A 24941-nucleotide genomic window follows, 5' to 3' on the forward strand; every position below is an offset into this window, starting at 1 on the left:
AGACAATGTTTTTTTTTAGGCAATTATTTTGCACAAATTAATTGCTAAACTTTTTTCAAGCAATCACAGTATCTCTGCCAGGCTCTTTATATGTCTCAGAATCTAAGACTGAGAAACTCCCTAGATGTGAAAGGGAACCCTTGTTTGTATCTTCAAGGTGCAGAATATATCAGGCATGAAGAAACCCTTTCTAGAGTCCACAATAGATGTCCCACACAGCAGTTATCAGATTTTCTGCCCACAGCATGACTTAGAGTAGCTAGAGAGCAAGGGGCAGAGGAATTGACATCATTTTAAAGGGACAAGTGAATTGTTCAATTTCTGGGTAAAGTATATTTCTAAATGTATCCCTCTATCTTCAGACTCCAGGTCCTGTACTTCTTATACAAGTCTCCACTCTTCAGAATGCACCTGCTTTGTTTGCTAGCTTGAACTAGTATGTGTTAAGAGTAAAAGGTTTGTGCTTTACATAAATCATCTAATCAGCCTTCTGGCCCAACAACTACTGCATAACATACAAGCACTGCCCTGTTTTTTAACCACATGCCAAAAATAACATCCTATTTTCTGGCTTCAGACAGAAAATCCTGAACATTTATGTTCTCCCTTAAGCTTTCATCTGACCCCAGGAGCTGTGGCCCTCATAGCCCAAAGACTTTGAATTTACATGTTATCCTTCTCTTATCTTCAGACTACAAGACCTGTATCTCACATATGATACCACTGTCTACCTTCCACTCCCCAGGCCTGTACATCACATGATATCCCATGCTTTGCCTTCAGACCACAAGCCTTGGCTCTCATTCATGCTCTGATGTCGAGCCCTTGCTTCCCTTACCAGTCTGTCCAGGTTTGTTCCAGCTGCAGTGGTGGGCTTCTCTTCAGGAGAATAGGTTCGAAACCTTCGTTTTGTTTCATCCTTGGGAGCCCGCTTGGTTCGGCCTGGGGCTGGTCGTGGATTTCCACATCCTTGGTATACCTGCAAAGAGAAACCAAAATCAAATTATCCTTATATTCTGTGACGAATTTCAGATGTTTGTTCGTCATGTTGTTAGATCTACGCACTACAAGAGCCATATTGTGAGTGGGGGCAGGATTTCTAAATAACTACTTTTGCCTACACTCCTGCAAATGCAGAGGTTCATCTTCTTGCCCTGTGCACTGATTCAAAACCCAAGACAAATGAACCAATGTGACACACCCGCACCCTAAATGCATCCATCCACATATTTCAATGACAGTCATCTCATGGAGTGACACACTCCTGTGCAAATGCAACTTTTTTCAGAACGCTGTTTTCAGTGTTTACTATCTCACCTTGGTTGACGTCTGCACTGTGTTTTCCTGCATGTACATTATCCCTTCTGAGATCTTCACTCCGATAGAGTCTGCAGCCAGCTCAAAGTTGAAAGGGCCTTCCAGTCTCTCCGCCACCTGAATCAGAGCATCTGGTGGAAAACACACACGCCGGTGAAACTTTACAGCTCAAGACCACATGGGCACCAAGCCCTTCCTACAGTCTTAAGACTACCTGTCACCTAAGAGTGAAACTAGATCTATAACCAATAATTACACACCCACTGTAGTCTCTGCCCTACCCCAGCAGCCTGCACTGCAAACTTATAAGATCTGGCTATTATCCACGTAGAGGTAGTAGGTACGCTATCTCTAAGGGGGCATTGTTGAAGACGAGGCATATGCAAGCAGTATTTTCCTCCCCTCACTGCTCCAGGGAGGAACTTCTCGCCTCCATTCTTGCCACTGTATCTGTTCTACCACCAGCCTAGAGAACAGTGGTGTGCACATGGCAGCTTCCACCCTCAGCACTCCCTGCTCCAACTCTCTCGTCAACGCTATATGAAAATATATTGTGCAGGCAGTGGGATCAGGGATGCCTTTTACACTCTTCCTATTTCATAGTATGCAACCAATTTAAAGAAAATATGATTCAATTATTTTATATACATTATTCTCTTAAACAAGTTTCTGTATTGCAGGCTAGTGTTTGACTTCTTGACATGGTTTTGGTTGCGCTTGCCAGACAGCGCAAGCCTCATGGTTGTGAAAGAGCTAATGTGGCCTTACCAAGAACTTACATTGGGGTTTCAACCCACCTATTTCTTTACCATTGGGTGACTTTATTGTCACTCTCATTTGCTTGCTTACTACTTGATGACTTTCCTGGTCAAGCTTGTGTTTTTCCCTCCCCAGAAGCATAGGCTCTTTACCATTCTCTTGCCTGGCTGACTTGTGTCATTCTAATGCTCACTTTTCGGAAACTAATATTTTGTTTTGGTTAAGTGCTCCATCAGAGTTCATTTGTTTTCCAGCTCTCTTCCTCTTATCTTTCTTCCCACTCCGTCAAATACCTGCCTCCCCATAGTTTGTGTGAGCTCTCACTCTCTCTTTCTCTCGTGGCTGCACACTCTCTTTCCTGTGCACTTCGTGTGTATCACCCCACGCCCCTTGTGTTTCCCTCATGTGCTTCTCTCTGAGCATTGCTGCCTCCGTCCTGTGCCTCTCCCCCTATATTGCTCTGTAAGCTGCTCCTCCATTGCCCCCCAACCTCTGCTATCCTTTTTTTAAAATACACTTTTAAAATAATTTTTTTGCAGAGCTTAGCTGCCAATAGCTGCTGGCCCCACACAAAAGCATGTTTTTCCCTCTTAATATTTTTTTTCAACTGACCGATCTAAGTGATGCCCGCAATGTTGAGTCAGTCAATAAAATAAAATGGCACCTGCGTCATTCTGTAGACTTGAAGTGCTGAGAATGTTAACTTTTAAAACTACATTTCATTCAGCGACATGTACTTGAAATTGTGGTGGTACATCAATTGAATATAAAATTTGGTTTCCTTATTTTCAGATTGTCTTAACTTTGTCTAAATGTATATCTAAATGCTTCAAGGTTTTAAGGTGAGAGACAGAAAACCCCCAAAATGCAGTGGTTTCAATGGCTCATCACCCCCTTGTCTTATGTTCCCATTTTCTTCTACAAGTCCCATGACCAAACCCTTAAAATGGATCTACAGTATGAAAACCCATATCCCTTTAATTCTTTGACTCATCTGTTTTGCAAAATCTGCTTCTCTAAATGAATCTTTCAAATTCATAGAGTCCTTAATTTAAAATATACCTATATAATCAGACTAGAGCGGTGCGGAGTGGTAAAATAATTTGGAAAGCCCAACCTTATATGACACTTTTAGGAAAGACCCACTTCCTCCATGGGGCCAAATCCATCGGAAGCCTTATAACCAACAAGTGCAACTCAGCTAATTAAGACAACCAACATCTCCAAAGATAGGCATAACAACACAAGGCTCTTCCTCTGCAAAGTCAGTACTTCGGAGCGCCCATCAAATTGACTTCTGCCACATGGATGTTGGGGTTCTCGCAAGATGAAACATTTCTACAAGGCTCCTGTAGCGAAACCTAAAAACTGTAGGTATCACTTTACTAAGTGAAACTGCCAACCATGACAAGAAGACAGACATTATGGTGTTGCAAGACCAGACAACACCTTAAAGGGCTCTGACTTTGGGAATCCCTCAGTACGACATTGCTCAGTTAACTAAGACACCCACCAGCACAAAGTGATACAGGCCTGACCACTAGGTTCCTCTGCACAGGAACCTTAATCAGACATCCCCAGACATGAATGCCATTGCGGTTGGGGATGACCGCAAACCCAAACCTGAATGCCCGCCCCCCTTACTGGCAAACACACAATAAGTAGGTCAATCTGCCAGTCTGAGACAATCAACCATGGCAAGTTGGTTTACAGGACAGTCAAACTAAACAAGAACCACTAATGTGACATAATCACAGCCACAGAACACTCACCTATGAAGTTGTTCCATTCTATGTCCAGATCGGCCAAGTTAGCCAGGCAGCCCTTCATGACGTTAAGACAGAAACCATTGCAGGGCTTGAGGCTAGGCATACCCCGACAAAGAGGGCAGTAGGTCATCCTCATGACAGCACGGAGGCACTCACCCGTTGGGCTGATCTGTAGAGAGTGAGAGAGAAAAGATGTGGAGCTGGAGTATATAATAAGATGCAGACTAAGTATCATAATGAAACCCTGGGGTGGGTGGTAAAAAAGAAGAGCTTCTCAGTTGCTGTGTGAGCCCCCTCTGACAACTGCTAAAACAGAATTCGACTTTGAGCAGAGAGGACAGAGATAGCAAAAGATATAGCTCCACACTTGCCTCACCTCAATTCTTGTTGATTACATTGATGAATGTAATGATACACACTTTGATGTGTCCGAAGAACATTAAAACTAAACACATGGATGTCTGTGGCATGTGCTCCTCTTTCTCTTGCTTAGAGGGAGAGATTCCAACCTATCAAGCACACCACTGTTGTTCAAAATATGAAAACAACAGCAGACTAGAAAGATTGCACCTCAATCATAATTGTTTAGTGTATAATGTTCTGTGCACAATTTCTCCGGCACCTGCAGCTGTTTTGTGCCATTGTCCAGCAGATCAAAGATTATAGCACATAGGAAGGTGCACGAGGAACTAGTCGAACTCCAATGTGTATTCAAAGTATAACCTTTATTCTCTTTTCTTCAATGAAAAAGGTTAAAATCCAGCCATTGCGTTTCGTTCCAAATGCTCCTGGAACTTCATCAGGGCTCTAAATAGTGACCTCAGGTATGAGATCTTCTAAGACAGATGAGCGCATGAGATACTTATTATGGAATCGAAAAGAGTGTTCCACACATTTCCTCGGTACTATCCGAAAGCCATTAATCCGGCTGATGAACTTATGTGGAGGACTTTCAATCTATAAAGCGTGAATGGACTTTCATGTTATAGGATCTAAGGAAACACTTGCTTGACACTATTTAGGGTCCTGATGAAGCTCCAGGAGCATTTAGAACGAAACACGTTGGCTGGATTTTAACCTTTTTCAATGAAGAAAAGAGAATAAAGGATATACTTTGAATACACATTGGAGTTCGACTATTTCCTTGTGCACCTTCCTATGTGCTATAATCTTTGACACAACTTTAGTTCAACTGGTTTAAGGGTGACACCATACATTGGGAAGGGAGAAGTGGTACAGAGAAAGGGTGAAATGTATGCTGAAGGCTTAGGTGAAACTAAATGAAACCCATTGGATAAATGACAAACAATCATATTCAGTAAATTAATGAATGTGCTTAACTATTCCTGATGGTGGCCTTATAGTACAATCTAGATCAGTAGTGGTGGATCCATGGAAAAACCCTCACATGTGTGCAGGTTAAAGGAACAGTCTACCGCAGCATGGGTGGATACATAGAGGAACCCCCAAAAGAGATCGAGAATCCACCGAACACGCCCAGACGGTAGAAGTAGATACACAGAGAAGCCTCTAGCGGAGACTTTGGATTAAAGGGACATTCTTTGCAGAGGAGGTACATCCAGGAGTGGCAAATGAAGTACATCTAACAAACAGTAGAAAAAGGTGAATCTATAAATGGCTCCAGCCGTTGTGTTCCCAAGACACAAAAGAAAATAGAGGTGGTGTATAAAGAAAACGAGGCAGATATATACAGAAAAAAACTCAGAGTCAGAGTATCAATGGAAAAGGCCCAGACAGTGAAGGTAGACTTGTCAATACACCTCTGACACCTCTGGATGGATGGAACAGCCTCCAGTGAGTTGGTGGATCAGTGGGCCATCTCAGCTACAGGTGGTGAACACCACACGGATGTGGTGGATCCATCCACAGCACAAGTGGGGATCCAATTGAAGCGTAGCTCCACAGAGCTAGATATTCTGCCTCTGCATCAAATCTACTCCCTGAAAGCGTCTTGTTCTAAAAAAAGTTCCTCACCTTGGAAGCCTTGGTGACAATATCGCGCCCCGTTGCAAGTCCTTGCATGAATGCCCTGGCTGCAATGAATGCCCGAGTCACCTGGGGGTAAAGGAACAAAACCATTAGACTTTATTATGCACTTCATTTATGTCTGCCATCATTAGCTCTTTGATTCAGTATTAAACATCATGAATAGTGAGTATTCAATAAAATTCATAATCTATGTTTATTCCCCCTCATTATGTGATATTATTTACATTCAATATTGTTGGCTATTACTTTCTGACAAGAATGAGGGTCATAGTTAAATATTATTCAGCAACATAAAATGTGTGTTTAATAATAGTCATCATTCTATGAAATGCCAATAATATTGATTCTTCTTTAATATTGTTCAAATAAGTCTTTTATCAATCCTAAATCATATTAAGGGCAATAACTGTTATTACCTGACATTGTTAACATTTCAATACCATTTTATTATCCCTGATTCAAACATACAGTTCTCAGCCATAAGATAAACCGTGTTTACTTAGCACAACCTACTCATCCCAGATGATCTCACCTGTGCAAGATTCTATCCTCACATCACAAATACAACAGGAAGAAGAAGAAGCAGCATCACATTAACTGCTCCTGAAGCTGCACTTCCTGCTGCCTTCCAACTACGGAAATAAAATTGTTTGAATTCATCGCTAAACCAAAGGGGATGATGGACGGAGTGTGGAACATTGCAAGCACTCACCCCCCTTCAACTGATCTGGGTTTAATCCATCATCATTCTTTAGCTCACTCCGCCACCCCAGTTCAGACACGGCCATTTACAAATCAGTCTGACCCTGTGTCTCATGGGAACAGTCCAGCCCGAACATCGCTGCCATAATGCAGGATGCCCATATACTCTCGCCACCAACACCATCAAAAGGCTTGTAACCCAAACTCTTCGTTCATAGAAGAAAATCCTAGGCACTAGGACACTGTTAATTATATAGGCAATAAAAACATTATAGCAGGTAACTTTAATATATGGTTGAAGTTAAAAAAACTCTACTGAGTCCTCAAAGTCTTCCACAATGCCAACACCTGAGTTTAGCTATCAAGGCCTACACAGACCAAAGGACATTCTTTCATAGGATTTCAAATCAGCATTCGACAACCTGCAACAGACTGCTTCCACAGCATGTCAAATGAAATGAAAAAAAGACAACCCATCTTTTACAAACCCTGATCCAAAGTATCAAAGGATACCTTGTTATACATGTTTAACTGACTCAACAACTCAAACGTTTATCCACTACAACATAAACTGACAAACACTTAGTTTATGATTAAGAAACTGGTTTCTTATTATAAGAGAACTGAAAACCCCAATGCCCACTGCAAAAACAAATGGTTTAACTAAAAACTTTTCAAAGCCAAGCCGGTTTGCAGGCACATAGTTGGAAAATGTGGAAATCTGGATATGTTAAGGATTGACTTGGCTGCTAAATTTAAGAAAGACCTGAAGAGTGCCAACACAGTGGCAAAACAAGCTGTCGAATTACATGCAACAGAATCATCTGAAGAACACAACACATAATGTCTCTACCAGCCAAATATACAGACTGAACACAGTATGTTTGCACATGATTCTGGGCCTTTTCTTACAAATATAATCTAACTTTTCTAAAAACGGAACCAACACCTTTTATATCTTTGCTGATATTCACCCACTCTATGTTCCATTAGTTTCTAAAACATCTTCATCTAATTCTGAAAGCAGCTCGTTCAATGGCGACTCACCTCACCCCCCCTACCAACAGCAGATAGCCACCTGTCAGGGTTTTCAACAGGACTCCAGAGATGGACATTCTCTAGATAATTCATTAACTGTTTGAAGAGGGCACAGTTCCATCTACCTTGAAACACTCCGTAATCACCTTGCCTCTCAAAAATCCCTGTTTGGGCTCAACTCACAAGCCAGTGGGGACCCATCTGAAATCTTCCTCACATCACCGGGATATGGGCATATTATCTTTAATATAAATTCAAGACGGCATCAGAAATAACACACTATTGAGCATCAATCATGATTTTGACCTAAACATGGAATCAAGTCAACACTATGTGACATCAATGAATACGTTCTATAAATCCTAGATGAGGGCCAGCTTACTATCTTCATCCTGCTTGTGCCCTTCAATATGTCCTACCACAATACCTTTATTTTGGTTCACCCGCTCAAACACTTTCCTACAGTCCTAGATTGGATCTGCTTCTTTCCCTCCAACAACCACCAAATAGCCAATTTAAGCTGCTATTGCTCGCCAAGCAAAATGCTGACATACGAAGTTCTACACAGCTAACCACATTTTCCTGCACTGAATACTTTTTCTGTTTTTTTAAAACAACGTAGCAGGATTTTTATAGAGTACAGCAATCCCACGTGGCACACATGTTAAGAAATAATTTGCGGTCACTAGACATTTTCATGAGGGAAAGGGCAGCGTCTGAGGGAATAAACCGAGCCAGGAATGGCTCTTAAACAAGATGAATAAGAAAAAGAGTGCTCCTTTCCAAATGTACTTAGCTGTGTGGAGCTCCAAATCTTGCTGCTGTATCTACAGATCATGGTTCTAAACCCTCATAATTATCAAGCCTTGCTGATTAAGCTGTAACATAGTACCTATGCCGCCCTCGCAGAACAGGCCCCAGCCAAATAAAGATAAATAAAACAAGGCATCAAACCCACAAACAAATAATTCAATATGGACCTAGCAGAGTGGAAAGGCACCAACCATAGGTTTAATCATAGAGCATGTACTTTCATTTTGGTAGAAGACAACCTCCTCTGTAAGAGACACATGAGAAACTACCACAGAACCATCAGGAGAGCCAAAAAAGCCTACTTTTCAAATGCACCTACAAGGTCCCTAACAAAACAAGAAGAAAATCATCATCTATTAAGAAATGGCTAAGCCAGATGACCTCAAAAGTACCTCAAACACCTCTCTACCATATTATAAAGATAGACACCCTTGATAGTTCCCTTATGTCTGCACACACTTCTTTTAAGAAGAAGAAACTTTATTGCATGATTTGTTAGAACCCTTGCAAACAATACAAATAAAAATGTTACAATATGTAAAATTGATAATAAATCCCAGGTTTCTGTAGCTAAAATCACCCAACATATTAACATAATAAAACTCTACTATAAGTACACTATCCATAACTCCTATAGTGGTGTTACATTAAGGAGACTACAGTCCTTGTTTAAAATAGCGTTTAAGACCTGTGGGCTACTCCCCTTCTGATGAGAATTTTATTTTGTTTTTTGTCCAGAAACTGTCCGTGTGCCTGTCCGCTCCGCACGAGGAGTTTGTTCAGCAACTAATATGGTAAGCAAGGGGTCTAGGTCTAAGGCCTAGGAAGCGTTGAGCCTCTCCCCTCTGCTATTTTTTTTCAAATCAATTGATTAACCTAACCAATGCGCAGTTTAGGATGATGTTCCGGGGATCAAAGCATGCCAACACTGCACCTCTGCCTTGTCGATCCAACCCCTTCGTAGAAAAGCCCTTAGATCCTTCAAGAGGTTAGGACACAAACACAGTAAATGCAACAGATCTTCCTTGTGTTGGCCGCAAAGCCGGCATGTTTCTAGGGCACCGTCTATTTTCCATTTGGGAACATGGCAGGTCAATGGAATCACCCCCATTCTCAGATTTAAGAAGCGGAGCTTGGTGCGAGCATTCAAAGTGAGAGTTAGATAACTCTGAGGTTTCAACTGTGTGTAAGTGCTAAGAGACATCTAACCGTGACTTCTAGCAGAGAGGCTAGCCCTGTCTTATGCTGAGGAAAGGCTTTTCACGTTGAGATTTGCTAGCCTCTTGAATTCATTTTGGCTTGCATGTAAGTCCCAGAGCTCGCTCAGGCTGAGGATTCTAAGCCAACAGGACCAATAGCGGTGCCCCGCTGGCCATTGTCTTGTGCTCAGCTGGGCTCATAAGTGGCAAGCCAGACTGCTCTTCTTTGACGCCCTCAGCTTGTGACAGCTCATTAGAAAAGTTGCAATTTGGCCCATTGACTGTCTACAGATACCGAATTCCAGCCTAATTTGTGCTGGAGAAGTGTGGGAAGGTAGCTGGAAGATTGTTCTAAAAATATTTGCGACTAATGTGTCTAGTTGGCCACTGTCTAGCCCTTTTAGCACCTCACTTCCATAGGTTAGAGTTGGAATAACTTTTGCCCGGGCCGCCCGAAGGGTTGGTGCGAAAGTTGGGCCAACTAATTTCTTGTGAATGGAGCTGAGTGCAAATGCTAACGCAGTTCCTTTCTTTTTTTTGTTCACCCAATTGACTCTTGTATCTGCCGTTATTATTAGAGAAGACTCCTAAGTGCTTCTGGCAGCTGGTTTCTTCTATTCTTTTCGAGTTTAAGACCCATGCCAGCTTCTTGGGCCTTCCTGAGGGAACCGCCAGGATTTTAGTTTTCTTGTTATTGATCTGAAGCCCGTTCTTGTTTGAATATATGGCGGTTGCATCCTAGAGCCGTTGTAGTCCTATCTTTGAGTGGCTTAAAAGAACCACATCAGGGGCATACAATAGGTTTGATAGGTGAAGACTACCTATTTTGGGTAGGTGCGAGTTAGCTAGATTAAGAGATCAGATGAATATGAATTAAAAAGCGTGGGGGCCAGAAGCACAATTTACTACTTGTGTAACCATATATCTGTAAGAGACATTAGTTAGTGATAGATTCCTTACCTTAGAATATCCCCAGGCGTCAGAATGGATCCGGAAAGTTTTGCTAGCAGTAATCCTGCGCGTCTGTAGGTGGTGTCATGCGGCTCTGCGTCCGTTGCTGGCGTCGTAAGCGCCGAGATGACGTCATGGAGACTACTTAGGCGCCACCCATGCGCGCTGGCGTCAGTTCTGTGCATGACTTTCTGTGCCAGGAACGCAGAGCCATGCAAGAAATCAACTACTTGTGCCATGAAACTAGGGCACTGAAAGGGATGTCCTTAACCCTAGTAATCAGTTCGCAGAACGGGGAGGATGGGTGGGGCGGTAAAGAATCTATCACTAACTAATGTCTCTTACAGATATATTGTTACACAAGTAGTAACTTGTGCATCTGAAAGAGACACGTTAGTGATAGATTCCTTACCTTAGAATAGATACCCCAGCAATACCAACCCGGGTGGTGGGTTTGCGAACAAAATTACACCAGGAAGTCACGGAGGATAGAACGACCATAGAAGCCGTCTCTTCGGACCTGACTGTCAAGGCAGTAATGCTTGGTAAACGTGTGCAGCGAGGCCCAGGTAGCTGCCTGACAAATGTCCTGCAAGGGAACGCCGTGTCCCAAGGCAGTAGTGGCTGCAGTTGCCCTGCTCGCATCGGCACGCAGCCCCACAGGAGGCTCCTTTTTAGCCAACGAGAAACAGGTCTTAATGCAGTGAACAACCACCGAGAGATGGTCCTTTTGTGCATGGCCCGACCTTTTTTGGCACCCACGTAGCCAACAAAGAGCTAGTCATCCACCTGGAACTGTTGTGTGCGGCTCAGGTAGAAGGAGATCACACGTTTTGGGTCCAGACGGTGGAGCCTCTCTTCCTCTCTGGAAGGATGCAGAGGCGGAAAGAAGGTGGGCAAAGTGATGGTCTGCCCGATGTGGAAGGACGTAACAACCTTTGTCAAGAAATAAGGTCAGGTCCTCAGAACCACTTTGTCCGATGAACAGAGCTCACTCACTCTTCTGGCAGGGGTGATAGCAACCAGGAAAGCAGTCTTTAAGGAGGTGAGAAGACGCGAAGGACAGTTATGAAGGGGCTCGAAGGGAGCGCACATCAGAAACGTCAAGACAAGGTTCAAGTGACATTGAGGCATGATGAACGGCACGGGAGGGAACGTGTGCGTAATGCCTTTCAGAAAACAGTTAACAACCGGGGACTTAAAAAGAGAAGGCTGATCAGGAAGCCGGAGAAAGGCTGAAACGGCCGAAAGATAACCCTTGATAGTGCCCAGAGCAGAGCCCTGCTGGGCCAAAGAAAGAAAGAACAAAAGAACCTCGGAAAGAGAGGCAGAAAGGCAATCCACAGCCTTCGCTGTGCACCATGCTACAAACTTGTTCCACCTGAAGGCGTATACCGTTTTTGTGAGGGACGCCTGACTGCCAGAATTACATCACAGACTTCGGGAGGAAGATCAAAAGCTGTCAACTGTTGCCACTCAATCGCCACACATGGAGGTGGAGGCTGGACAGGTTGAAGGACCGTCCCCTGCTGCTGCGACAGAAGACCCTCCCGAAGAGGAAGTCCGATCGGGGGATCGATCGCCATGCTGAGTAGCTCGGGATACCAGTATCTTCATGCCCAATCCTGAGCCACAAGGATGGCTTGGGCCCGGTCACACCGGATCTTCTTCAGCACTCTGGGCAGAAGTGGTATAGGCGGAAAGGCGTACAACAGACCACAAATCCACTCACGATGAAAAGCGTCACTCAGCGAGTGCCGCCTTGGAATTCCAACACGCAAAACTGATGACATTGCGCGTTCTCTTCGGGGCGAATGGATCTAACCAAGGGTCTCCCCACTGCAGAAAGAGACCTTGCACCACGTTCGAGTTCAGACGCCATTCGTGATCCATCAAGCACCGACGGCAGAGTTTGTCCGCTCTGCCGTTCAGAGAACCTACCAGATGTTGAACCATCAAGGAAATGCATTGATGTTCCAGCCATGTCCAGAGGCGCAGAGCTTCCTGACATAGGGTCCAGGACCCCACCCCACCCTGTTTGTTGCAATAACACATGGCGGTGGTGTTGTCCGTAAACAACTGCACCACTCTTCCCTGGACAGAGGGGAGGAATGCTTTCAGTGCAAGTCGGATAGCTCAAAGCTCCAAAAGGTTGATATGGAGGCGGGACTCCGCCGGAGACAGAGGCCTCTGATCTCCGCCTCTCCCAAGTGTCCACCCCATCAAAGGAAGGACGCAACCGTCACCACTGTGTGCTCCAGTTGGGGAAGGGAGATGGATCTGCCATTGACCTAATCGCGATTCGTGAGCCAACACTGCAATTGGCATGCAGTGCCCTCTGAGATCTGGACATGATCGGACAGATTGCCCTGATGCTGTGCCCGCTGGAACTTCAGGTCCCACTGCAAAGCCCGCATGTGCCATCTGGCATGTTGCACTAGCAGGATGCAGAAGGCCATCAGGCCCAGGAACCTGAGGGTCATCCTGCCTGAAACCCAGGATGGAGGCTAAAAAATCGGAATCATAGCCTGAATATCCCAGACTCGCTGCTCGGGAGGATAAACCCGAAACTGCGCCGAATCCAGAGCAGGGAAGCTTCTGAGAGAGACTCAGTGCGACTTCAGCACATTGATGGAGAACCCTAGCAAATACAGGAGGTCGGCTGTAGTCTGAAGGTGGGTGACGACTGCCTGGGGCGAACCCGCCTTCAACAACCAGTCGTCGAGGTAGGGGAAGACTAATGCCCCTTACCTGCGCAGATGGGCTGCGACCACCGGCATCACTTTCGTGAACAGGGGCGCTGGTAAGGCCGAAGGGGAGCCCGGCAAACTGAAAATGCTCCTGGCCTTCCGTGAACCGCAGGTAACGCGGTGGGCCGGAAGGACGGGAATGTGATAATATGCGTCCTGCAAGTCCAAAGTTACAATCCAGTCTCCAGAGTTGAGGGCAGCCAGGACCTGAGCCAGAGTCAGCATTTTGAATTTCTCCTCCCGGAGGAAGCAATTGACGTTCCGGAGGTCCACGATGAGGCGCAGACCCCCCTTGTCCTTCTTGGGGACCAGAAAGTAGTCGGAATAACAACCACTCCCTACTTCCGGCCCGGGAACGCACTCGATGGCCCCCTTGGCCAAGAGGGCTGTGACTTCCTGCTGGAGAAGCGCCAAGTGATCCCCCCCCCTTGCGATGGTACCGAGGTGGCATGCCTGGAGGGAAGTACTGAAAGGGAAGGGAGTAACCCCCCCGGATAATCTGCAACGCCCACTTGTCTGATGTGATATCACGCCAGTGGGGGAGGTGGAGGTGGACTCTGCCACCCACCGGCGTGGGGTGCTCCATAAAGCTCGGATTAGGAAGGTTTGGAGGTAGAAGCAGCAGGGGCGGAGGTGGACTGACCCCCACGCTAATTCCCAGACGTCCGCGCTGAGGCTAGTTCTGCACAGGCTTGCTGGAGGAAATTGCCTGGGCGCCCATGCCGTGGCCACGAAAGGAACGAAAACCAGGAGAGGCCTGGCTCTTGGCAGAAAGGCCCATGGACTAGGCAGTGGCCCTCAAGTACTAAAAACGCTCCAGTGTACTGTCAGCCTTTTCGACAAACAGGCGAGTGCCATCAAAGGGCATGTCCCTGGGCGAACTCTGGACATCGTGCGAGAACCCACTAGAACGCAACCAGGCCTTGCGACGCAGCACCAGTCGTAGAAATCGCCCTGCCCAACGAGTCAGCGGTGTCCAAACCACACCGAATGGCGAACTTAGCCATATCCTGCCCCTCAGCCACTGCTTGGAAAAGAACAACCTGAACTTCCTCAGGACACTGAGGCAATACCTGCATCCCTACGTGCACCAGGAGAAAAGAGGGGGGAAAAATGTCTCAAAAGAGTAGTCAAAAAGTGACTAAGGTACGTGCTCTATCCGGATCTGAGCCTGCTGGCGCGGAAAAAGAAAGAACGGACGTCAGCGCGCATGGGTGGCGCCTAATTAGTCTCCGTGATGTCATCTTGGCGCTAACGACGCCAGCGACGCCAGCGACGGACGCGGAGCCGCAGGACGCCACCTACTGACGGGCAGGGGTACTGCTAGCAAAACTTTCCAGATCCAGTCTGATGCCTGGGGATATTCTAAGGTAAGGAATCTATCACTAACGTGTCTCTTTCAGATCGCACCCTTGCTTGAAACCTTTCGTTGTCGAAATTTGTTGTGACAGTCTTGAGCGGTCTCCAATCTTGATCCTGACCCACGTGCCCTGATGCAAAAGCTGCACAGCTCTCAATAAGCTGTTTGGAATGTTCAATAAGGAAAGCTTCTGCCACAGCTGTGGCCTGTTGACCTTGTCAAAAGTCGATTTATAATCTAAAAACCCCATATAAATGGGGCTAGTACTGATCTCTGCCTGGTCGATTAAAAGGGAAAGTGCCATAAGATTATTGACCGTAGTGCCAGTATTGCTTGTGAATCCGGTTTGGTTTGGTGGAATTATAGAACATGCTTCGGCCCATGCCCGTAGGGAGTTTAGCAGTATCCCTACGAAATACTTTGCTTTGTTGTCGATTAAGGCAACCAACCGATAGTTGCCTGGGTATTTTTTATCTCCTCCTTTGAAGATTAGGACGAGGATCGATCCTTGCCATGAGGGCGTAAAGATGTTCCTTTGTAGGATGGTAGAATAGAGCGGAGCTAGCTGAGAAGCCCAGAAAGCTTATGTCTGCACATGACTCGGAAGACTATAACGTCTTGACTTCCTAGACCAATAAGCAATGTGTGTCGAATGGGTGGCTGCGGCGAAGCTCACTATAGCTATCCGTTGAGTGGGTCCATTAAACTATACCCAACTGAGAACGTTAGGCAGAGGCAGGAGTTCGGGGGGGATAGAGGTGGTGAGGCTAAAAGATTGTTGAAGTGAGGGGCAGAATTCCAAGTGATGATTCGTATTATACAGTTAAATGTGAAAACACGGTCATATTCGTAACTGAATAGATATTAATGTACAACATATGTGGGTCTCTGTGTAACTTGGTCTTTTGTCCTGGACTTCTAATGTTTTTATGGATGACGCAAACCAATACAATTCTGTATACAGAAAAAAACAATATTCCAAAGATCTCCTAGATGTCCTCTGATGCATTGGTATTACATTCTCTAACAGTGCTTCACTATCTTGCTACTAACTAACCATTCCACCTCTACTCAAGACACTTTTAAAACTTTTAGTTAGCTGGAAACCGAGGCCATGTGGGACGTAGCAATCCATGACTCAAGCATCTAACTAAACAACTGATCTATGCCTGGCTGAATGTATCAAACATTTTTTTACCTTCTTATTCGATGTATCAATAATGTAATAAACAACTTTCTTTTCCACGGAGCAGTTGCTGGCCCTCTACAACATGCCTCATCACCCCGGTTTTGAAACAAACATCCTGCAAATGTACTGACTAATCTCTAACAAGTCATATCCAAGCAAGCTCTTGGAAAGGGAAGTTACAAGAAACCTGTATGAAGATATGGAAAAGAGAAACCACCTCCATGATCACCAGTCAAGATTTAGTCACTCCAAAGACAAAGAATCAGACTTAGTCAATATCAGAGACTCTATTTCCGCCCTTACGGACAAAGACAAAAAAGGTGACTAAAAACTCCTCACACTCTCTGCAGCCTCTTGGTGGCCAATAGAATATTTCTGGTAAAAGTTGATGAACTGGAGGGATTGTCTGGAACTGCCTTGTCCTCCAATACAATTCTTCTTGTCCAATCACACTCAGAAAACAAGAATCGCTTCAGTGGGCTCACCTTTATTCTGCTAATTTCAGCGTTTGTGATCGCAATTTAGCTTGATACATCAGGCCTTACAATCTTAATTTGCACTGCTTAGAAGTTTTAACCGCAGAGAGAGCAAATTACTAATCGCTGTGGATCTGAGACAGCGGGCCTCTGTGTTTAGTGGGCTCACTCACGTTATAAGCATTGACTCAATATTTTCAAAGTATGGGTCACTGGCATCTTAATCACCCAAAACAACCGGCCCTATCTTTATGTTTATGACCCTAGAGTGCAAGTAAGCGTTGTCCTCACCTGGACCTTCAGCCTGCGCGGTACGTCCCCAAAAGGGCGCAGCTGCTCGGAGTGCTTGCTGACGCACTCCAGGTAGTCCTCTGTGAACTGGTACTGGGGGTTGACGAGCTGGAACATGCGCTCCAGGAGGCGGGTCCAGAAGTCCCCCAGGGTGTCCTCCAGGTGCACCTTCCCCCCCAGGTAGTATTGGTGCAGCTCCTTGAAGAGCTCGTCGAAGACCTGGGCGTTCTGCGTGTACAGGCGCCCGTAGGTCTGCGTGAACATCTGGCTCATGGACTTCTCTGAGATGTAGATCAGCTCGCGGAAGAACTCTGCAAAGAGGAGGAGGGCATGGGACAGGGAGTTAGAGAACATCTGGATGGTCTGAAGGGTAGGAAAAACAATCTGCAGGTGGAGAGAGAAAGGGAACTTTCAAGCAGGTACAAAGGGCAATGAGGCAGGCAGAAGGGCCAAAACGGACATTTATCTGACGTAAAACGGAGCCCAAACAACAAGCATCATTGATAATCCTCATGTCGCAAATATTAAAAGTTTGTCACTTGGACTATTGTAATCTTACAGACTTTGGCCTCAGACAGAAGAACTTCTCTTCAGATTATACAAAGCTCAGAGGCTCAGGCCTCAGACATCTGAGCCATCCCTCAAGCTTTGAAGATTTAACAGTCTTAGGCTTCAGAAAGGAGCGCTGCTAATCAGATTATCCGTTCATCTAAGGCTCTGGCCTGACATAGCAGGGCCATCCCTTGTGCACCTGCTTCTACAGTAAGACATGGTCCCCTTCCTTTATTCCCTAAGCACACCTAACCCATGCCCTCTGCCTCTGAAACATATGGTTTCAGGAGCAGGATAAAGCAGATATTGCCCACTTTCCAGACATTTTATGCTGTCGCTGAGCACACTCCACCCCTCACTCCCCCACTGAGTGACAGGCGCTAAAGCTGTGTCCCCCTCACCGTGAAACTTGCGGTGACGCTCTGTGAATACAGTGAGGAGGAAGCTGCTGCTGTCCTCCACCAGCGCCTTGAAGTCCATCTCGCTCTGCCAGTTGAGGCGCTCCTCCGTCTCGCTAGCGCAGCAGGTGTAGTCCTGAGGACAGATGCGCAGGTGCTCACCTGGAGGAGGCAGAGAAGAAAATGCAGTGTGAGGACCATGCTTCAAGCACAAACATTCATCAACTCAAGAAAAGTAGGACCTCTGCCAGCATTATCGGCACCAAGAACAGTCAGACTAGATAAAAACCACCCTGAGAGGCCAACAAGGAAGATCTTTCTGTTTTCAGTATATTCAGATGACAGGGAGCGGTGACGCTAACAAACTATGTAATGTTTCTTATAGATTCAGCTTGCTCACATATGCTATGACCTGAAGATGATCTCAAGTCACTGAGATGGAAACGCCGTCAACCCCCTACAACAAAAACTCCATATTCCCTTGTGTGTTGTCAATGTGACGCATATATTTTAAAAGTCACCCTCACTTCCCACATCACGCTTGTCACTTTTTTATATGAGCACCTGAACTATTGTTTGCATATTGTTGTAAATAAATGACAAATGTTATTCTGATTTGAAGATGTCCCTGACTACACATTTCATTGCTCCCGCTGGCATTACTTGCCTATCCTAACTCAGACCTAGTGTTCTCATTTCTGACGCAACCCTGACGTCCTCCTCTTGGACCATTTTGGCCACATAGTAACCTTTGTCTTCTAAAATACTATTTCACCCCAGGTTCCAATATTGGGATACCCTTGTTCACCATACTATGGAGGCAATAACATTGCCACAAATGGAGCACAAGATGACGTTTTCTACACCTGACACGCCTCTGCAAAATCCCTTGTCGCTAACGGCCCAATGTTATCAGGTGCTCCTGCAGCGGCTGAAGCTGTTTGTACATCACATTGTTTTCGACTGAGATGTTGCTGGATTCAAACCAAGAGGCTTGATACTGCTTTTGGTCAAACCTTGCAAAGAGCACAGCACGACCTGTTGTTCATAGAGGGTCCCATTTTAGTCAATTTGGATTAGTGAGGGTGTGATCATGAAAGGAGCTGGACAAATGTGATTTCTATGTGCTCTTCGGAGCCATGACTTACCAAGATTACACTAAAGTAATCCAGTTGGTTACGAGACACAAAACAAGCAAAGGTAAAAAAAAACACATCTTTCCTCTACAGAAAAGAATGATAACGAAGCCCTAGATGTAAGACGACAGCTGGGAATGCAACTCTCTAAGCTGGTGCCCACCCAGGTTACGGGGAGACCATCACAGAAGGGTTTTTGAAAGCGCCTTCTATGAGGGGCATAGGTTGTGGGGGGCAGTGGAGAGGGCCAAGTTCTAGGGCACAATCTGGTGCTGTAGGACAACCAGTGGGACAATGACGGCACTGGTCCACCGGGGGCATAAGGGAGGCCCCTCATTTCAGGGTGGCCCCTAGGTTTTCTTATTTTGAAGAGGGCCCCTAACCCTCTAAGCCGTCCCATTGCACGCCTTGCAGAGTGCGTGCAATGACATGGAATAAGAAATAGTTAAACGCTTGGGAAATCCACTCTGCTTTACCCTAGCAGGCCCCTGCGGTGTAGAGGGGCCAAACCGCTCAGGGGCCCCCACTGGGCCCATTCTGCAAGGGGGGCATCATTTTGTGTTATGCCACTGTGGTTCGAAAGAGAAAAACAGACCGCCAAGGAGAGCTGGGGCCAGGCAGTGCTGATTTGCACAGCGATAACTCGAAGGAGTTGAAGCATACAAGGAGCAGTGCCCTCGCTGGCTTGTGGTTCATGAGCGCAGAACATGCTGTTACTGTGTGGTGAAGAGGTGGAGACCTGGCATCCTCTGCCGTCAGCTCAGATGGGGGAGCAAGAAGAGATGCCTGTTGGCATGCAGAAAGGGTGCAGTGAGGGCTGGCAGAAGAAACCCAGGACAGGGTTTGGAGGCTGCTTTGGTGCCTGGAAGGGGTTTCATCTAGCAAGGCTGGCTGGGGCGAGCGCTGACACTTGGAGGCGAACAGAGGAGCTAGGGAGCCACAAGACAGAGGAGGCTCTGGCAATACTACACCGGCCATGGGGGGGCTGGAATGGAGGGAGATGGAGTCAAAGCATTTGGAACTGGCAGAAGGAACAGGGGTAGATGATGCAAACTGCCGAGGCGGCCTGACGACGACCCTGGCACTTATGTTTTTACAAATTAAGCACTGTTGCGGAGAAAGATTAGTTAGCCAGTATTCGAGAGAGCTAATAATTTGACGCTAATCAAGAAGCAAGATACACTGAGGTGGGGGCGGTTTTTCATTAAGTAGCAATGGCAACAATTAGAAAAGTGTAATACTCGAGTCCAGACTTACTTGAAAAAACTTCAGCTAATTTCCAAATCCAACCCAGGCTCCACATTGATTTAGAGCTCGGAGAACAGACGTCTAACAATAAACCGAACTCATGAGCACAAAAAATTCCCTGGCAACAGACACATTTCTGGAAATGACAGTGGTGAGAAATTCCAGTCGTGGGTGACTCAGGAGGTACACAGGCCCTGGGAGTGTAAATGAGACCAGCAACGAGGGAAGAAGGCCTCAGTGGTATATCTGACTTAGATCTCCCATCACACTGCAGGTCACTGGAGTTGGAAAAACACCAGCCTCCAACTAAAGATCACTAGGACAGTGAAAGTTTTCTGCCATACCAACTTCTCGTCCCTCCTAGTCCTCTGAAATAGTGCCACAGTAGCCCCCATAAAAATGAAATAAAAAAATACAGATGCAAAATAAATCCATCAAATGAGGAAAACCAACCACATAACACCCACTTCGAAACTGCTCCTGGAAAAGCAGAAAATAAAACTCAAAATCCTCTGTCTTGTGTATAAAGCCTGCGGGGAAAAGGGACAAAGTTTCCATGGAAATTGCCCCCCTGTTACAATCCTCCCAGTCTTGCCTCTCCGGGGCAGGTTAACTGAGCGAAAATCAAGCACAGGGGTGGTGCATACATGTGCAAGACAGTGTCACTGGGAACTCTGGAAGCCTGAGAACACCGCCGATGACTGAAGAAAGCTCATGGTCCGGCAGTGTGAAGTCTGAGACACAGGGTTTTAAGTGAACAGTGTGTTGGTGTGTTTGTAATATACCTAACTTTGGAGGCAGGACACATTGTTGACAGTGCAGGTGGTGTAAGGTAGTGGGCACTAGAGTTTTGCTGGTCCTGCAGGAGAGGTGCAGGGACTACATACACGCCCTGCGGAGGTTAGAGAGTTGGAGGCCTTGTGAGGCCAAGGACTAAGAGAGCCAGAAAGGCCTTGTTCGCAGCGGAGAGCTGTGAGAAATGGGCCAATGACGGCTGTAATGCCAGAAACCGGTCCCCGGAAGCTTGTTTCCTTCCCAGTGAAAGAATTGGCTTGGTAGTTTGGTTTGCCCTGTACCCATGATGCACTGGGACAGGGACAGACTAATTTGCATGTAGCCAGGTTCTGAGCTGGGATGGTGCAGTGAGCTAAAAAACGGTGATTGATCAAGCCCTGATCTGTTGACTGGGTAGGAGTATTCTGCTTAATTCAGAAACTCTGTCCATCACCACCCCCTTTTCTGAATCGTGAGAAATGTACAGACATACATGTATGTTTGTTTGTATGTATGCAGTATTTCTCCAGCGCAAACTTAGCCAAAAGGCAGCGGCGCGCTGTACAAGGTCAAAGACAAGCATAAAGTCAACGAGTGGTAGAAGAGGAAGCGGGTCTTTGGACAGTTGATGCATTGTGATGTAGTGTTCTTTAGAGAGGCGAGTCTTGAAGCCTTTCCTAAATTGAAGCAGCATTAAGGTGGTCCTGTTGGGTACGGGATGCTCTTTCAGATCCTTGGTGCATATATGGAAACGGGCAGCTGCTTTGTTTTTTTTACACTGTTTAGTCTGCAGTCTGATGGTGTCCATGCTGTATGTGTGCCGAGAGCCGTCAGTGATCGTGAGCACTTTAGGGCCGTGGTCTCAGAGGGCTGGCGAGGACCAAGGCCGGGGTGTGGCTGCTTCCGGTACAAGGTTGAAGGTGCTGCAGACTATGCAAGTGCCAGGAGATGAGAGCACCTGAGAAATGCATGAAGTGCATGCCCCCCAAACAATGTCAATGTGCCCGAGGGGTAGGGTTGAAGAAATGCAGGCAGTGTAGTCCTCTCGAGCCTCTTCTCAAACTGCAACTTCTAGTATGGTTTGCAGAACTTCAATAGTACTACAAACATACTGCAAATTGCTATTCACAAACTATGCGCTGAGGTTTCCGCCTCCGCCTGTCCTATCTATTTGCGTGCGAAATCTCTGCCCCAAATGCAAAGTCTTCGCACACATAGGTATTAGAAGACTGGAATGTTCTTCCAACCAAGACAGACCACCACCCAGCCCTTTGGATTCCTAGAACTATTGGAAATTAGCTTCACAAGCTCCAGGGAAAGCACTCAGTGCAGAATGAGTGCCAGAGTTTACAGGTGGGGGGCATTGGCATCATTGGATGGTACAGGGTGTAAGGTAAAGAGAGACCTCCCCCCTCTTCTTTCAGTCATCATATCACCTTCTGTCGTAGAAGCCTGGGATAAATTGCTGCAACACTGATCACAGGCCCTTGTACAGCATGTGCCAAGGGGAAGACATCTTGGAGATGGCAGGGTGGTGAAACCCTTTCACTGAGACATGGACTGGGGCTGACACAAAGGGCAAGAAGCTGAGACTTGAGGTTGTGTCTCGGTTTGCTCCCACATCAGGTACCGCAGTCTTTTCATTGGAGAAAGCGGGACATTCTTCCCGAAGCAATGCTGAGGCCGCTAAATGCCCAGAACATTATGACCAGAGGTGTAGAGCGCCATTTTAAAGGGTGGGCATATCTCAGCAAGTAGCCAATCAGAAGGAGGGAAAAGCAGTGAATGGGTGTCAGGTGTGTAATCAGGTGCTCAGAAGTCAATCACCAGTGAGCGGGGATACCAGGAGAACGGGGCGCATCCGGCCTATAAAAAACCAAGAGGGGAACATCCTCTGGAAGCCCCGGCACTGGGAGACTGAATCCGGATGGATATTCTTTATTCTTCTGTTTACAGTCATGTGTGTATGTAGAAGGACCAGGCAAGAACCCAGAGCTATGAGAGAGAGCGAGAGAGAGAGAGAGAGAGAAAGAGAGAGAGAGAGAGAGAGAACCTGATACTAGTTCCCTTTCTTCTATTACAGAACAATGTTCAGATACCTTAATGCTTCCTTTGGGAAAGCATCTATAGATATACCTGTACATCCTGATAAGAGACTTGAATGGACAAAGACTAGTTTTGGGGTTATTAAACTCCAGTGAAGCATGAAGCTAAAACCTAATCAGTGCCTAGGCGATAAAATTATCCAAGTAATGATCATATCTTGTAGACTGTTTTTGGCCTAGATGTCCATCCTTATTCCACCAAGGTACAGAGGGACCCAAAAGCTGGAGTTTGTTTTTGAAAAAGGAAAAACAAATGACCCCAACACCCTAGGAGTTTTCAGCGAGGGTGTGGCGGTCAAAAAAAAATGTTCTGTCCTCTACTGCCATGTTTTTCTTTCCGGTGATGGACATTAAAAATCCCATAAGACAGTCCACTCTAATTAGAGCGGGCAATGGGATAGCTTTACTCTGACGTCCGCGACTCCATCAGAAGTAGCTTTCCGTCTATGGTGTCCTCGTCTGGTTACCAGCAGAAAGCTGGCGGTCCGCTAGTTTTTAAATTAGACGGAGGGCATCTGTATGATGGACAAGGTACTCTGTCACGTTCGCAACACATTACACTGTCCACCAAAGTCTAAATCAACCTCTTAGTTTTTATAATCAGACTTTGACCCACAAAAAATAGAGAATGGCAGAAAAGAGAGATAGGAGTAATAAAAAGGTAGGAAATCAATAAAGAAGCAGAAAACAGGGGTGAAAAAGAACCTGTAAGAGTGAGACAAAGACAGGAAGTGAAGAGAGGTGGAAAAAATAGGCATGATGAGAATGTCTTGGTGTATGGTAATCCAATCATCCCATAGCATTGTTGGGGAGTTCCTCAGAACAACTGTGGGGGCCCTGTACTTCTATTTTTACAAAGTAAGCTCTGGATCCAGCACAGGACGAGGTGCAAGGCTGTAGCTGTGCCCCAGTGATAAGTTATAACCCAGAGAGAGGTGCAAGTGTGGGGATCTCTGGAGGCTTCCTGACCACAGAAGGAAGACAGTTTCTAGAACCCCCAACAATGCTACTGAAAAACTTCATGGTGATGGACCTGAAGCTTTGTCGAGATGTTCACCAGGTCTGGTGTGTAACCATAAAATATAAAAGCCACTCAAAAATAAACTAAGTAAAAGTCGAGATGTGAAGAAAACATATGAGTTGGATGTGCAAAGGAGATGGAGGAGTCAAGAAACGCAAAGCCTTCCCAGCAAGACTCACTAGTTTTGCATGCTCTGAGAAAACTGTAGAGAACCTCAAGAAAGATGTAAAGACAGTGGAAAAGCACTCAGAACAAATAATGCAGGATTGATGGGTTGTATGCAGGAGTAGGGTAGGGGTAGATAAAGAGATCACCACAGCTCAGGAGACAGAAAATGACCTTAACAACGGTTAGACATCCGCCACTGCTCAGCTAGAAGCAAACGTTGACCCCGCTAAAATGTGACAAGTGTATATAATATACCGTTGTTGTAATGCCAGCGCTGCCCGATGAAATCAAACTGATGGGCTGGGCACAGAATAATCTCAAATCAGTTGCCACCATGACAGCCGCCATCCTTCACACAGTCATACAGAATGTGTTTTGAATAGCAATCATAGATCTGTTTTGATGCCTGCAAGTTAAGAGGGCAGGTACAGGCGTTGAGGAGGCTGTAAAAATGGAAGGCCCCGCTAAGAACAATCTCTAATGAGACCAATTTAAATATTGGGAAAGGAGCACTCCTGATATTTCTAGACCGAAGAAAATCAACAACTCCTACATCAAGAACTACAAGCTGCTACAAAAGTGTGTCTAAACTACAAGTAGAGTCCTGATTATGACATCCTACCAATCTGTTTCTTACAGATTATCAAAAAGCCCTTGTGTTCTCTACTGAATTATTCAACATATGTCTAGGAGACCCAGATCAATGCCTGATTTTCAGGATCTTTATATAAGATACATCTGCATACAATGGAACTACATTGGCAATCTTTTACACAGTGGTTATTCTGAAAATAAATGTACACACAGTGAAACTAAATGTAAACAGATACTGATAGCCTTGCTTCTCGTAAGCAAAGACTATAAGTACAAAGTGAGTGTTTACGCACCGCTTGCAGGTTTTCAAAACATAAATGA

At 45.8% G+C, this 24941-nt stretch overlaps 1 protein-coding gene across 1 annotated transcript in view; it reads right to left on the reverse strand.

Annotated features, from left to right (window-relative positions):
* Window positions 1-24941, reverse strand: part of GPC2 (glypican 2) — a 74204-nt gene that overhangs the window by 14364 nt on the left and 34899 nt on the right. The window contains exons 2-7 of the mRNA XM_086945988.1: window positions 17578-17736; window positions 16625-16935; window positions 5841-5921; window positions 3849-4014; window positions 1318-1448; window positions 839-979 (exon numbers count right to left, since the gene is read on the reverse strand). Coding sequence (XP_086802114.1) covers window positions 839-979; window positions 1318-1448; window positions 3849-4014; window positions 5841-5921; window positions 16625-16935; window positions 17578-17736 — 989 coding nt within the window. The remainder of the gene's footprint in view (window positions 1-838; window positions 980-1317; window positions 1449-3848; window positions 4015-5840; window positions 5922-16624; window positions 16936-17577; window positions 17737-24941) is intronic.

This window comes from Lissotriton vulgaris, chromosome 12 (assembly GCF_964263255.1).
Source record: "Lissotriton vulgaris chromosome 12, aLisVul1.2, whole genome shotgun sequence".
Taxonomy (NCBI): Eukaryota; Metazoa; Chordata; class Amphibia; order Caudata; family Salamandridae; genus Lissotriton; species Lissotriton vulgaris.